Source organism: Loxodonta africana, chromosome 1 (genome assembly GCF_030014295.1).
Source record: "Loxodonta africana isolate mLoxAfr1 chromosome 1, mLoxAfr1.hap2, whole genome shotgun sequence".
NCBI classification, from domain to species: domain Eukaryota; kingdom Metazoa; phylum Chordata; class Mammalia; order Proboscidea; family Elephantidae; genus Loxodonta; species Loxodonta africana.
This window is the reverse complement of record NC_087342.1, coordinates 1,758,192-1,774,386: the sequence shown is the minus strand read 5'-3', so window position 1 is coordinate 1,774,386 and position 16,195 is coordinate 1,758,192. Positions and strand designations below refer to the sequence as shown.

At 57.8% G+C, this 16,195-nt stretch overlaps 2 protein-coding genes across 4 annotated transcripts in view; one reads left to right on the top strand and one right to left on the bottom strand.

Annotated features, from left to right (window-relative positions):
* The window catches only part of NEPRO (nucleolus and neural progenitor protein), a 29,102-nt gene extending 13,239 nt beyond the window's left edge, over positions 1-15,863 (top strand). For 2 of the 3 annotated variants that reach the window (XM_064279753.1, XM_010592952.3), the window contains exon 9: positions 11,302-15,863. In XM_064279753.1, coding sequence (XP_064135823.1) covers positions 11,302-11,773 — 472 coding nt within the window. In that variant the 3' untranslated portion in view covers positions 11,774-15,863. The remainder of the gene's footprint in view (positions 1-11,301) is intronic. The other variant, XM_064279787.1, reaches the window with a different exon arrangement.
* Positions 15,609-16,195, bottom strand: part of GTPBP8 (GTP binding protein 8 (putative)) — a 30,945-nt gene continuing 30,358 nt past the window's right edge. The window contains exon 6 of the mRNA XM_064279811.1: positions 15,609-15,833. Coding sequence (XP_064135881.1) covers positions 15,609-15,833 — 225 coding nt within the window. The remainder of the gene's footprint in view (positions 15,834-16,195) is intronic.

The window sequence follows — 16,195 nt, the reverse complement described above, 5'->3', positions numbered from 1 at the left end:
ATTTCCAAACTGGCAGTCACAATGCGGGCAGCTCAAGGCTGCAGTCTGTGCAAGCCCTGTGTTCTAATTCTTCACTTTTATTCCTTTTTCTGTATCAACTTCCTGCCCCAACAGGAGTTGCTCATCCAGATAGGGACTGACCTGAACTGGCAGATTTTGCCCGTTGGGATACGTCTTTCTCCAGCTCCTTTCCTGTCACATTTTGAGCACGTTCGCAGGCAGCAGGGAAGAGCTCCGGCACTAAAGCCTGGAGGTATCTTCACTGCTCAGCTACCTTGCTGGGCAGTTGCATGAGTTGCGTTACTTCAGGAGCATCATGGAAATGTATCTGCCTACAACCTGAATTGGAAGTTGGGATCTGAAAACACAGATTTCGGTTGAAACCCCTATTTCCTTATTTTTCATTGTGATTCTGGGATTGCAAACAGCCGTGTTGTCGTTAGGAGCTATCAGGTTGGTTCCCACTCATAGCGACCCTATGTACAACAGAATGAAACACTGCCTGGTCCTGTGCCAGCCTCACAATCGTTGCTGTATTCGAGCCCATTGTTGCAGCCACTGTGTCACTCCATCACGTTGAGGGTAGCAAAAACGGCTTGGGGGTGGTGTTTGACCTCCCACCCCACAAGAGGGAAGGAGAATTAAGATCAACAGCCCAAGTCTGATTCCTGTGCAGACAGGGGTTAGACACGCCTCCTCTCTCTGCCATCTTTACCAATTCTGACACCAACTGTCCTTTCCATGGCAATCTTTACTTTCCTGCTGGGTTCAGTGATTCATTGTGGTGGCCACACAGAACTCATAGACCATACTCAAGGTTATGGGACTTATTAAGGAAGTAACAGGTTACAATTCAGGATCAGAAACACTCAAGGGTATAGTTCTTCCATCAGGACAGCCTCTTCCCAGCACTGTTCGCAGGCGTACCTTCTCCCTGGCCCTAGGCCTCTGCCTAAAGGCACTCAGCTTTCTAGCTCCATGGGCTGGGAAGCCCACCACGCTGTCTCCTGCTGCCAGGTCTCTCCTGCTACTGCTTCTCACCATCTTCAGGGTTGCTGTCTCTTGGTCCCCAGAGCCTTCAACTGCAGGGACCCCGGGGTCCAAAGGATGTGCTGCCTCCTGACTGTTCTTCCTTGGGGGTAGTAGGCTCTCCTCTCTGCTCTGAAATTGGCTTTAAGGCAAAATTGCCCAATCCCCTTGGTGGGCCACAGTTATCTTATTTGCACCCAAACCAAACCAAACCCAGTGCCGCTGAGTCGATTCCAACTCATAGCAACCCTATAGCGACCCTATCTATGAGTCTTACTTGCACAGTCCTGCCTAATCACTTGGGTGGGAGTTACAAGACCTTGGCTAGAAAGGCCACACCAAAGTGATCCATTACATCACAAGTGTCGTCCTCTTTTTTGCTGACAGTCTGCTTTACCAAGCATGATGTCCTTCTCCAGGGATTGGTCCCTCCTGTTAACATGTCCAAAGTACATGAGATGAAGTCTCGCCACCCTTGCTTCTAAGGAGCATTCCAGCTGTACATCTTCCAAGACATACTTGTTCGTTCTTCTGGCGTCCATGGTATAGTCAGTATTCTTCTCCAGCACCTTAATTCAAAGGCATCCATTTTTCCTTGGTCTTCCTCATTCATTGTCCATCTTTCTTATGCATATGAGGTAACCGAAAACGCCATGGCTTGGGTCAGGAGTACCTTAGTCCTCACGGTGACATCTTTGCTTTTTAATACTTTAAAGAGGTCTTTTGCAGCGGATTTGCCCAATTCAGTATGTCATTTGATTTCTTGACACCTGCTTCTGTGGGGGTTGATTGTGGATCCAAGTAAAATGAAATCCTTGGCAACTTCCATCTTTTCTCCGTTTATCATGATGTTGCTCATTGGTCCAGTTGTGAGGATTTTTGTTTTCTTTATGTTGAGGTGCAATCCATACTGAAGGCTGTGGTCTTTGATCTTCATTAGTAAGTGCTTCAAGTCCTCTTCACTTTCAGCAAGCAAGGTTGTGTCATCTGCATAATGCAGGTGGTTAATGAGTCTTCCTCCAACCCTGATGTCACATTCTTCATACAGTCTAGCTTATCAAATTATTTGCGCAGCATACAGACTGAATAAGTATGGTGAAAGGATAAAACCCTGACACACACTTTTCCTGATTTTAAACCATGCAGTGTCCCCTTTGTTCAAACTGCGTCTTGGTCTATGTCCAGGTTCTGCGTAAGCACAATGAAGTGTTCTGGACTTCCCATTCTTCACAGCGTTATCCGTAATTTGTTACGATCCACACAGCCGAATGCTGTACATAGGCACGGGTTACGACCCACACAGCCGAATGCTGTACATAGGCACGGGTTACGACCCACACAGCCGAATGCTGTACATAGGCACGGGTTACGACCCACACAGCCGAATGCTGTACATAGGCACGGGTTACGACCCACACAGCCGAGTGCTGTACATAGGCACGGGTTACGACCCACACAGCCGAGTGCTGTACATAGGCACGGGTTACGACCCACACAGCCGAGTGCTGTACATAGGCACGGGTTACGACCCACACAGCCGAGTGCTGTACATAGGCACGGGTTACGACCCACACAGCCGAGTGCTGTACATAGGCACGGGTTACGACCCACACAGCCGAGTGCTGTACGTAGGCACGGGTTACGACCCACACAGCCGAGTGCTGTACGTAGGCACGGGTTACGACCCACACAGCCGAGTGCTGTACGTAGGCACGGGTTACGACCCACACAGCCGAGTGCTGTACGTAGGCACGGGTTACGACCCACACAGCCGAGTGCTGTACGTAGGCACGGGTTACGACCCACACAGCCGAGTGCTGTACGTAGGCACGGGTTACGACCCACACAGCCGAGTGCTGTACGTAGGCACGGGTTACGACCCACACAGCCGAGTGCTGTACGTAGGCACGGGTTACGACCCACACAGCCGAGTGCTGTACGTAGGCACGGGTTACGACCCACACAGCCGAGTGCTGTACGTAGGCACGGGTTACGACCCACAGCCGAGTGCCGTACGTAGGCACGGGTTACGACCCACACAGCCGAGTGCCGTACGTAGGCACGGGTTACGACCCACACAGCCGAGTGCCGTACGTAGGCACGGGTTACGACCCACACAGCCGAGTGCCGTACGTAGGCACGGGTTACGACCCACACAGCCGAGTGCCGTACGTAGGCACGGGTTACGACCCACACAGCCGAGTGCCGTACGTAGGCACGGGTTACGACCCACACAGCCGAGTGCCGTACGTAGGCACGGGTTACGACCCACACAGCCGAGTGCCGTACGTAGGCACGGGTTACGACCCACACAGCCGAGTGCCGTACGTAGGCACGGGTTACGACCCACACAGCCGAGTGCCGTACGTAGGCACGGGTTACGACCCACACAGCCGAGTGCCGTACGTAGGCGCGGGTTACGACCCACACAGCCGAGTGCCGTACGTAGGCGCGGGTTACGACCCACACAGCCGAGTGCCGTACGTAGGCGCGGGTTACGACCCACACAGCCGAGTGCCGTGCGTAGGCGCGGGTTACGACCCACACAGCCGAGTGCCGTGCGTAGGCGCGGGTTACGACCCACACAGCCGAGTGCCGTGCGTAGGCGCGGGTTACGACCCACACAGCCGAGTGCCGTGCGTAGGCGCGGGTTACGACCCACACAGCCGAGTGCCGTGCGTAGGCGCGGGTTACGACCCACACAGCCGAGTGCCGTGCGTAGGCGCGGGTTACGACCCACACAGCCGAGTGCCGTGCGTAGGCGCGGGTTACGACCCACACAGCCGAGTGCCGTGCGTAGGCGCGGGTTACGACCCACACAGCCGAGTGCCGTGCGTAGGCGCGGGTTACGACCCACACAGCCGAGTGCCGTGCGTAGGCGCGGGTTACGACCCACACAGCCGAGTGCCGTGCGTAGGCGCGGGTTACGACCCACACAGCCGAGTGCCGTGCGTAGGCGCGGGTTACGACCCACACAGCCGAGTGCCGTGCGTAGGCGCGGGTTACGACCCACACAGCCGAGTGCCGTGCGTAGGCGCGGGTTACGACCCACACAGCCGAGTGCCGTGCGTAGGCGCGGGTTACGACCCACACAGCCGAGTGCCGTGCGTAGGCGCGGGTTACGACCCACACAGCCGAGTGCCGTGCGTAGGCGCGGGTTACGACCCACACAGCCGAGTGCCGTGCGTAGGCGCGGGTTACGACCCACACAGCCGAGTGCCGTGCGTAGGCGCGGGTTACGACCCACACAGCCGAGTGCCGTGCGTAGGCGCGGGTTACGACCCACACAGCCGAGTGCCGTGCGTAGGCGCGGGTTACGACCCACACAGCCGAGTGCCGTGCGTAGGCGCGGGTTACGACCCACACAGCCGAGTGCCGTGCGTAGGCGCGGGTTACGACCCACACAGCCGAGTGCCGTGCGTAGGCGCGGGTTACGACCCACACAGCCGAGTGCCGTGCGTAGGCGCGGGTTACGACCCACACAGCCGAGTGCCGTGCGTAGGCGCGGGTTACGACCCACACAGCCGAGTGCCGTGCGTAGGCGCGGGTTACGACCCACACAGCCGAGTGCCGTGCGTAGGCGCGGGTTACGACCCACACAGCCGAGTGCCGTGCGTAGGCGCGGGTTACGACCCACACAGCCGAGTGCCGTGCGTAGGCGCGGGTTACGACCCACACAGCCGAGTGCCGTGCGTAGGCGCGGGTTACGACCCACACAGCCGAGTGCCGTGCGTAGGCGCGGGTTACGACCCACACAGCCGAGTGCCGTGCGTAGGCGCGGGTTACGACCCACACAGCCGAGTGCCGTGCGTAGGCGCGGGTTACGACCCACACAGCCGAGTGCCGTGCGTAGGCGCGGGTTACGACCCACACAGCCGAGTGCCGTGCGTAGGCGCGGGTTACGACCCACACAGCCGAGTGCCGTGCGTAGGCGCGGGTTACGACCCACACAGCCGAGTGCCGTGCGTAGGCGCGGGTTACGACCCACACAGCCGAGTGCCGTGCGTAGGCGCGGGTTACGACCCACACAGCCGAGTGCCGTGCGTAGGCGCGGGTTACGACCCACACAGCCGAGTGCCGTGCGTAGGCGCGGGTTACGACCCACACAGCCGAGTGCCGTGCGTAGGCGCGGGTTACGACCCACACAGCCGAGTGCCGTGCGTAGGCGCGGGTTACGACCCACACAGCCGAGTGCCGTGCGTAGGCGCGGGTTACGACCCACACAGCCGAGTGCCGTGCGTAGGCGCGGGTTACGACCCACACAGCCGAGTGCCGTGCGTAGGCGCGGGTTACGACCCACACAGCCGAGTGCCGTGCGTAGGCGCGGGTTACGACCCACACAGCCGAGTGCCGTGCGTAGGCGCGGGTTACGACCCACACAGCCGAGTGCCGTGCGTAGGCGCGGGTTACGACCCACACAGCCGAGTGCCGTGCGTAGGCGCGGGTTACGACCCACACAGCCGAGTGCCGTGCGTAGGCGCGGGTTACGACCCACACAGCCGAGTGCCGTGCGTAGGCGCGGGTTACGACCCACACAGCCGAGTGCCGTGCGTAGGCGCGGGTTACGACCCACACAGCCGAGTGCCGTGCGTAGGCGCGGGTTACGACCCACACAGCCGAGTGCCGTGCGTAGGCGCGGGTTACGACCCACACAGCCGAGTGCCGTGCGTAGGCGCGGGTTACGACCCACACAGCCGAGTGCCGTGCGTAGGCGCGGGTTACGACCCACACAGCCGAGTGCCGTGCGTAGGCGCGGGTTACGACCCACACAGCCGAGTGCCGTGCGTAGGCGCGGGTTACGACCCACACAGCCGAGTGCCGTGCGTAGGCGCGGGTTACGACCCACACAGCCGAGTGCCGTGCGTAGGCGCGGGTTACGACCCACACAGCCGAGTGCCGTGCGTAGGCGCGGGTTACGACCCACACAGCCGAGTGCCGTGCGTAGGCGCGGGTTACGACCCACACAGCCGAGTGCCGTGCGTAGGCGCGGGTTACGACCCACACAGCCGAGTGCCGTGCGTAGGCGCGGGTTACGACCCACACAGCCGAGTGCCGTGCGTAGGCGCGGGTTACGACCCACACAGCCGAGTGCCGTACGTAGGCGCGGGTTACGACCCACACAGCCGAGTGCCGTACGTAGGCGCGGGTTACGACCCACACAGCCGAGTGCCGTACGTAGGCGCGGGTTACGACCCACACAGCCGAGTGCCGTACGTAGGCGCGGGTTACGACCCACACAGCCGAGTGCCGTACGTAGGCGCGGGTTACGACCCACACAGCCGAGTGCCGTACGTAGGCGCGGGTTACGACCCACACAGCCGAGTGCCGTACGTAGGCGCGGGTTACGACCCACACAGCCGAGTGCCGTACGTAGGCGCGGGTTACGACCCACACAGCCGAGTGCCGTACGTAGGCGCGGGTTACGACCCACACAGCCGAGTGCCGTACGTAGGCGCGGGTTACGACCCACACAGCCGAGTGCCGTACGTAGGCGCGGGTTACGACCCACACAGCCGAGTGCCGTGCGTAGGCGCGGGTTACGACCCACACAGCCGAGTGCCGTGCGTAGGCGCGGGTTACGACCCACACAGCCGAGTGCCGTGCGTAGGCGCGGGTTACGACCCACACAGCCGAGTGCCGTGCGTAGGCGCGGGTTACGACCCACACAGCCGAGTGCCGTGCGTAGGCGCGGGTTACGACCCACACAGCCGAGTGCCGTGCGTAGGCGCGGGTTACGACCCACACAGCCGAGTGCCGTGCGTAGGCGCGGGTTACGACCCACACAGCCGAGTGCCGTGCGTAGGCGCGGGTTACGACCCACACAGCCGAGTGCCGTGCGTAGGCGCGGGTTACGACCCACACAGCCGAGTGCCGTGCGTAGGCGCGGGTTACGACCCACACAGCCGAGTGCCGTGCGTAGGCGCGGGTTACGACCCACACGGCCGAGTGCCGTGCGTAGGCGCGGGTTACGACCCACACAGCCGAGTGCCGTGCGTAGGCGCGGGTTACGACCCACACGGCCGAGTGCCGTGCGTAGGCGCGGGTTACGACCCACACGGCCGAGTGCCGTGCGTAGGCGCGGGTTACGACCCACACGGCCGAGTGCCGTGCGTAGGCGCGGGTTACGACCCACACGGCCGAGTGCCGTGCGTAGGCGCGGGTTACGACCCACACGGCCGAGTGCCGTGCGTAGGCGCGGGTTACGACCCACACGGCCGAGTGCCGTGCGTAGGCGCGGGTTACGACCCACACGGCCGAGTGCCGTGCGTAGGCGCGGGTTACGACCCACACGGCCGAGTGCCGTGCGTAGGCGCGGGTTACGACCCACACGGCCGAGTGCCGTGCGTAGGCGCGGGTTACGACCCACACGGCCGAGTGCCGTGCGTAGGCGCGGGTTACGACCCACACGGCCGAGTGCCGTGCGTAGGCGCGGGTTACGACCCACACGGCCGAGTGCCGTGCGTAGGCGCGGGTTACGACCCACACGGCCGAGTGCCGTGCGTAGGCGCGGGTTACGACCCACACGGCCGAGTGCCGTGCGTAGGCGCGGGTTACGACCCACACGGCCGAGTGCCGTGCGTAGGCGCGGGTTACGACCCACACGGCCGAGTGCCGTGCGTAGGCGCGGGTTACGACCCACACGGCCGAGTGCCGTGCGTAGGCGCGGGTTACGACCCACACGGCCGAGTGCCGTGCGTAGGCGCGGGTTACGACCCACACGGCCGAGTGCCGTGCGTAGGCGCGGGTTACGACCCACACGGCCGAGTGCCGTGCGTAGGCGCGGGTTACGACCCACACGGCCGAGTGCCGTGCGTAGGCGCGGGTTACGACCCACACGGCCGAGTGCCGTGCGTAGGCGCGGGTTACGACCCACACGGCCGAGTGCCGTGCGTAGGCGCGGGTTACGACCCACACGGCCGAGTGCCGTGCGTAGGCGCGGGTTACGACCCACACGGCCGAGTGCCGTGCGTAGGCGCGGGTTACGACCCACACGGCCGAGTGCCGTGCGTAGGCGCGGGTTACGACCCACACGGCCGAGTGCCGTGCGTAGGCGCGGGTTACGACCCACACGGCCGAGTGCCGTGCGTAGGCGCGGGTTACGACCCACACGGCCGAGTGCCGTGCGTAGGCGCGGGTTACGACCCACACGGCCGAGTGCCGTGCGTAGGCGCGGGTTACGACCCACACGGCCGAGTGCCGTGCGTAGGCGCGGGTTACGACCCACACGGCCGAGTGCCGTGCGTAGGCGCGGGTTACGACCCACACGGCCGAGTGCCGTGCGTAGGCGCGGGTTACGACCCACACGGCCGAGTGCCGTGCGTAGGCGCGGGTTACGACCCACACGGCCGAGTGCCGTGCGTAGGCGCGGGTTACGACCCACACGGCCGAGTGCCGTGCGTAGGCGCGGGTTACGACCCACACGGCCGAGTGCCGTGCGTAGGCGCGGGTTACGACCCACACGGCCGAGTGCCGTGCGTAGGCGCGGGTTACGACCCACACGGCCGAGTGCCGTGCGTAGGCGCGGGTTACGACCCACACGGCCGAGTGCCGTGCGTAGGCGCGGGTTACGACCCACACGGCCGAGTGCCGTGCGTAGGCGCGGGTTACGACCCACACGGCCGAGTGCCGTGCGTAGGCGCGGGTTACGACCCACACGGCCGAGTGCCGTGCGTAGGCGCGGGTTACGACCCACACGGCCGAGTGCCGTGCGTAGGCGCGGGTTACGACCCACACGGCCGAGTGCCGTGCGTAGGCGCGGGTTACGACCCACACGGCCGAGTGCCGTGCGTAGGCGCGGGTTACGACCCACACGGCCGAGTGCCGTGCGTAGGCGCGGGTTACGACCCACACGGCCGAGTGCCGTGCGTAGGCGCGGGTTACGACCCACACGGCCGAGTGCCGTGCGTAGGCGCGGGTTACGACCCACACGGCCGAGTGCCGTGCGTAGGCGCGGGTTACGACCCACACGGCCGAGTGCCGTGCGTAGGCGCGGGTTACGACCCACACGGCCGAGTGCCGTGCGTAGGCGCGGGTTACGACCCACACGGCCGAGTGCCGTGCGTAGGCGCGGGTTACGACCCACACGGCCGAGTGCCGTGCGTAGGCGCGGGTTACGACCCACACGGCCGAGTGCCGTGCGTAGGCGCGGGTTACGACCCACACGGCCGAGTGCCGTGCGTAGGCGCGGGTTACGACCCACACGGCCGAGTGCCGTGCGTAGGCGCGGGTTACGACCCACACGGCCGAGTGCCGTGCGTAGGCGCGGGTTACGACCCACACGGCCGAGTGCCGTGCGTAGGCGCGGGTTACGACCCACACGGCCGAGTGCCGTGCGTAGGCGCGGGTTACGACCCACACGGCCGAGTGCCGTGCGTAGGCGCGGGTTACGACCCACACGGCCGAGTGCCGTGCGTAGGCGCGGGTTACGACCCACACGGCCGAGTGCCGTGCGTAGGCGCGGGTTACGACCCACACGGCCGAGTGCCGTGCGTAGGCGCGGGTTACGACCCACACGGCCGAGTGCCGTGCGTAGGCGCGGGTTACGACCCACACGGCCGAGTGCCGTGCGTAGGCGCGGGTTACGACCCACACGGCCGAGTGCCGTGCGTAGGCGCGGGTTACGACCCACACGGCCGAGTGCCGTGCGTAGGCGCGGGTTACGACCCACACGGCCGAGTGCCGTGCGTAGGCGCGGGTTACGACCCACACGGCCGAGTGCCGTGCGTAGGCGCGGGTTACGACCCACACGGCCGAGTGCCGTGCGTAGGCGCGGGTTACGACCCACACGGCCGAGTGCCGTGCGTAGGCGCGGGTTACGACCCACACGGCCGAGTGCCGTGCGTAGGCGCGGGTTACGACCCACACGGCCGAGTGCCGTGCGTAGGCGCGGGTTACGACCCACACGGCCGAGTGCCGTGCGTAGGCGCGGGTTACGACCCACACGGCCGAGTGCCGTGCGTAGGCGCGGGTTACGACCCACACGGCCGAGTGCCGTGCGTAGGCGCGGGTTACGACCCACACGGCCGAGTGCCGTGCGTAGGCGCGGGTTACGACCCACACGGCCGAGTGCCGTGCGTAGGCGCGGGTTACGACCCACACGGCCGAGTGCCGTGCGTAGGCGCGGGTTACGACCCACACGGCCGAGTGCCGTGCGTAGGCGCGGGTTACGACCCACACGGCCGAGTGCCGTGCGTAGGCGCGGGTTACGACCCACACGGCCGAGTGCCGTGCGTAGGCGCGGGTTACGACCCACACGGCCGAGTGCCGTGCGTAGGCGCGGGTTACGACCCACACGGCCGAGTGCCGTGCGTAGGCGCGGGTTACGACCCACACGGCCGAGTGCCGTGCGTAGGCGCGGGTTACGACCCACACGGCCGAGTGCCGTGCGTAGGCGCGGGTTACGACCCACACGGCCGAGTGCCGTGCGTAGGCGCGGGTTACGACCCACACGGCCGAGTGCCGTGCGTAGGCGCGGGTTACGACCCACACGGCCGAGTGCCGTGCGTAGGCGCGGGTTACGACCCACACGGCCGAGTGCCGTGCGTAGGCGCGGGTTACGACCCACACGGCCGAGTGCCGTGCGTAGGCGCGGGTTACGACCCACACGGCCGAGTGCCGTGCGTAGGCGCGGGTTACGACCCACACGGCCGAGTGCCGTGCGTAGGCGCGGGTTACGACCCACACGGCCGAGTGCCGTGCGTAGGCGCGGGTTACGACCCACACGGCCGAGTGCCGTGCGTAGGCGCGGGTTACGACCCACACGGCCGAGTGCCGTGCGTAGGCGCGGGTTACGACCCACACGGCCGAGTGCCGTGCGTAGGCGCGGGTTACGACCCACACGGCCGAGTGCCGTGCGTAGGCGCGGGTTACGACCCACACGGCCGAGTGCCGTGCGTAGGCGCGGGTTACGACCCACACGGCCGAGTGCCGTGCGTAGGCGCGGGTTACGACCCACACGGCCGAGTGCCGTGCGTAGGCGCGGGTTACGACCCACACGGCCGAGTGCCGTGCGTAGGCGCGGGTTACGACCCACACGGCCGAGTGCCGTACGTAGGCGCGGGTTACGACCCACACGGCCGAGTGCCGTACGCAGGCGCGGGTTACGACCCACACGGCCGAGTGCTGTACGTAGGCGTGGGACTTGCAAACAAGTTGTGGACTTTCTTTTGTATTTAGTTGGCAGTTGCAGTTGCTAAAGCTAGAAAAGTGATTGAGAATGTTGTTCTGCATCTTAACAAGCTCACGTTTTTCCTTTGTCTCTGTCCTTTAAAGCTTGCCAAAGAAATTAGAGTGCATAAAAACATCTGTTTGCAACTGCATTCTTGGTGGCTCAGGTAACAGAACTTCAAAGCCTCGTCTGAGACAAAGAAGGTCACAGAATACATTTCTACCGAGACAAAGGAAACCGCAGAGAATGCTGCCGTCAACCCTTTCAAAGGAAACTCACCAGCTCCCTCAAGGGAGGATGCAGAAGGGTGCTGCAGGTACCAGCGCTGAGGGAGAACTCTCTCACCTCACAGTTGGGGGAGCTCGTCTCCACCCTCGCCGTAAGCAGCACTTAAGTAGCAGAGCTTCCCACCCTGTCCTAAGAACCAAGGAGGAACAAAACCATGGCAATCTCACAGGAAGCAATGAAAATGAACCTGGTTCAGGGACAGTGACTCAAACAAACGAACAGAGTCCACCAGGAACTCTTAAGGAGAGAGATGACATTGATGACATTTTTGCTTTAATGGGAGTTTAGACGTTCATCGCTTTTAAGTGATCAACAAGCTGGTCCAGGGCTCTGCTGTTCTAAGTGGAGCTGCTGCTACCTGGAAGTACCACCTGGACGGCAAGAATCGCTGCTTTAGTGCCACACTGCACAGGAGTTTTCCGTTCAGTGAACACATACAGTATCTTTGTGTCATTTAACAAACATTTATTTGGCTCCAGCGAGGAGCCAGGGGTTAAGATGAAAAATCTGCCTCAGCCTGCCCTTGAGAATTGGATATAATTCCTTGACTGAGGCTGGTATGTGCCTGAAAAACTAGACAATTTTATGATTAATCAGGGAATTAACAGTTGTAATAATTAGGTTTGCAAAACCTGACTGGGTTCCTTGATGGACGTGGGGTTGGGGTAGAACTGGGGAGCATTTAGAAAGCCCCTGAAAGGTCGGTTGCCTTACTGGCTCTGTCACGAGTAGGTCCCTCTCAGCATACCGTTTCTTACTTCTGATGGTTGTGTTGTCTTGCTCGTATAGGTTAGAATTGATAGTCAAAGGGATTGTTTTGCCACTAATTGGTCACAACCATTACTTCATTTGTTCATGTTATCTCATGGGTCCACATTATAATGCTTCTGAAGTCCTCCAAAAGGTTTTTACTGTTTTATTTGGGTGCTTATAGGCTGTACATGAAATATAACAGGATAACAACGCAGGAGTAGGCCAGTGTTGTGGACTGAATTGTGTCCACTGAAAATGTGTTGTAAATCCCAACGCTCACACCTGTGCTTAGAAGCCCATTTGAGAATGGGTGTTGTTACATGCTTGAGAATGTGACAGCATCGGTGCAGGGTGTGTCTTGCATCTCTTTTGAGATATAAAAGCACAGAGCTGGGTAAGATGGACGCCACGCCACATGAAGATCGCCAAGGAGCCCAGGGACAGAGGCTGAAGAGAAAAGGACCTCCCCAGAGCTGCCAGAGAAAGCCTTCCCCTGGAATTGGCGCCCTGAATTCGGACTGCTAGCCTCCTAAACTGTGAAAAAATAAATTTTTGTTTGTTAAAGCCATCCACTTGTGTTGTGATAGCAGCACCAGATGACTAAGAAAGTAAAATGAAAAAGCCAACAGACACAAAATAGACCCAAGAATGAGCCAAATATATAAATTTACAATCATTTGTAATGATGTGAAATTTGAGGTTTCTTTCAAATGTTGCAGCTTACTAGAATTAGGTTAATAACCTTCGATTTGGTAAGTAGTTGTTATACCCTCAGGTTTTATAAATTGTTATAGATTTACAGAAAAAAAAAGTGCCATAGTATATACTACAGCCGTCTTTTCCTGGCCCTCCTGTCATTTTCTGTATTTCCTTTCTGTTCTTTTGGGTGGCCTGGTCCTTTCCCCGTCTGGCTGCTGTACATTTTCCCACTTGGCTGTACCAGTTTCTCAAAACTTTAGGCTGTCTTAAGAATCACCTGGAGTGTTGTTGAAAAATGCAGAATCCCTGCCCCACCATGAGATTGATAAAGATGGGTTGGGGTGGGGCCCCAAGTCTGCATTTTTAACAAGGAGCCCAAGAGATTTTGATGCCTGTGGCCCACGGTCCAGTTAGATAAACACTGGTCTGTGTACTTTCTTGAAACCTTGTCCAACATCCTATTTAATTCAGTGTTTTAACCTCTAGCTATTTTTCACTGTTTATATTCTTCCTGGCTTCCTATCAAGTGGTAGTAATTAATTTGTACCTTAAAGAAGTGTGAAGAAAACCAAGATGTTACTCATGGTTAAGCCTAGAAACTGCCATTGGAAAATGAAGGTGACTTAGTTAAGAGAACTGGTTGTTGACTCTAGGACCTGGTTTATTTCCTGGGAGTTGTTTATTCTCATGTACCCACTCCCCTTAAGTACCCCATTTTTTAAGACTCTGTCCCAATTTTTGATTCAGAAGATATGGTTAAAAATATGTTCCCTAGTTTTTAGGAGCTAGATTGGAGATGATGGTGTAGTGGCTAAGTGCTCCGGCTGCCAACCAAAAGGTCAGCAGTTCAAATCCGCCAGGCACTCCTTGGAAACTCGACGGGGCAGTTCTGCTCTGTCCTACAGGGTCGCTAGGAGTTGGAATCGACTTGACGGCAATGGGTTTTTCGTGTTAGGAGCTAGATTTAGGGTCCAGTCTTGCTTTTCTTCTATTTGCATGACTCCACTGAGCTCGTCAGTTTCCCTGGGCTTGGGTTTCCTCACCTGAAGTGGCATTGTTCCAGAATCAGCTTTTATAGCTGAATGGGACTTGGGAGATAATGTGTACCCTTATTTGAAATATCCAACTGGTTCAGGGAGTTGTCTGAGGAGGTGGAACTATAAAACCTGGACTGGACTATCAGCATTTTCCCTACTTCATTAATGCTCCTTTGGAGTAAGTTTCATCATCCTCCATTTTCTATCTCCTACTCCTTACAATTCTGGCAAAAATAGTAAAAACTTCATATATGTCTACAAAATAATTTACATATTTATAAGGAATGTGGTATTCTATATAATTTTCCCAAATAACTGAAATTTGTTGTAAAACTTAAAAATTGAAAATACACCAATATACTTATCCAGAAAATGAGATTAGAAATAACTGGTCAGGGTCACATCATAATCAACACCATCATAACGAGTAACAATACAATTGTACTCTTTCTGGTGGCATTCGAGCACTCAATTTCTAAGAGCGATGTATGGAACCTCCCATGTGTCACTTGTCCCCTTGGCCTTACTTAAGCCACTGCTGTGGCAACCAGAGTAGTACGGGAACACACCTTGCCTCTGACCCTAGGCTTCTGACTTAACTGCTGGAACTTCCTGGCACTTAAGCGTGTACAACCTGGAAGAACTGTAAGGCCACCTCCCCTCCCCCTGCCCTGACAATTCAGATGGGCACTTCACAAGGCTCCTCAGAAGGTCCCTCAAAATCAAGCACTAGTGGCCTGCAGTGGGGGCCAACTCAATGCATTCTTGATTGGTTTTCCTTCCATTTCACTCCGACACTGGAGTCACTTCTCAAATAAACTACCTGTACGCAAGCTTTGGTCTCAGGTTCTGCTTTTAGGGCAGCCAAGGCTAAGATAAGCAGTGACGTAGCACTGGCAGGCATTAAGATGCTTCTGAGATAATCGACATAATTCACTTATCACCATACATTTTACTTCAGGCATGTCTAAAGTCTTCTGCTCAAAACACTGCTGGTTAGAATAAAATAAACCAGGTCTATCAACTTTTAAACAACTGAAAATATATTCAGAATTGAGTTCTTTCAAAAAAGTCATAGGGGGGTTTTACAGCAATTTTTTTAATCTAGTTTTTTTTTTTTTATATAGCTAGAGGGCAGTTCTACTGTGTCCTACAGGGTCCCTATGTGTTGGCATTGACTTATGGCAACAGGTTTTCTATAGCTATTACCTTTAACATTCAGCCTCACTTTGAAAAGTTAAACCACTTCTGTGATAAGTCCATTAACTTCAGCTCAAGGTACGGCTTTCTCTTTCTATTCTGAATCTTTAACAAACCAGTTCTAAATTGTCACACTACTTTCTTTTGCCTTTCGCAAATCACAGTTTTGCCACTTAAAGCTGTTTTTGTCTTGCCTTTCACTGGAGAACATGCTACTTCCTGCATGACAGGATTTTTTTTTTTTTGGTGACAAATTTACCCGTGGATGCTGCTGTATCCCTCGGTTGTCTTTGCTTTACAAATGTGCAGATGTCCTCTTCATATGTATTGTTGCTGTACTTAGGTGCTGTGGAGAGTCAGTTCCGACCAATAGTGACCCCTACGTAGGACAGAAGGAAACACCGCCGGGTCCTGTGCCATCCTCACGATCACTGCTATGTTTGAGCCCACTGTTGTAGCCACTGTGTCTGTCCATCTCTTTGAGGATCTTCCTCTTTTTTGCTGTCTACTTTATCAAGCATGACGTCCTTCTCCACGGACTGGTCCCTCCTAACATGTCCAAAGTATATGAGATGAAATCTTGCCATTGTCACGTCTAAAAAACATTCTGGCTGTACTTCTTCCAAGACAGATTTGTTCGTTCTTCTGGCAGTCCATAACTACAAAAAAAAAAAAACAAACCCCAAACCTGTTGTGATCAAGTCAATTCCCACTCCTAGCGACCCTATAGGACACAGTAGAACTGCCCCAGTTTCCAAGGGGCACCCAGTGGATTCCAACTGCCGACCTTTTGGTTAGCAGCCATAGCTTTTAACCACTACATTCTTTGCCAACACCATAATTCAAAGGCCTCAACTCTTCTTTGGTCTTCCTTATTATTGTCCAGCTTTTGCATGCATATGTGGGGACTGAAAAAACCACGGCCTGGGTCAGGCATACCATGTACGTTACCTCATGTAATGCCATTTTAATCTTCATCACTTGTAAGGTTACAACAACAAACGAGGCTCCAAGAAATCAC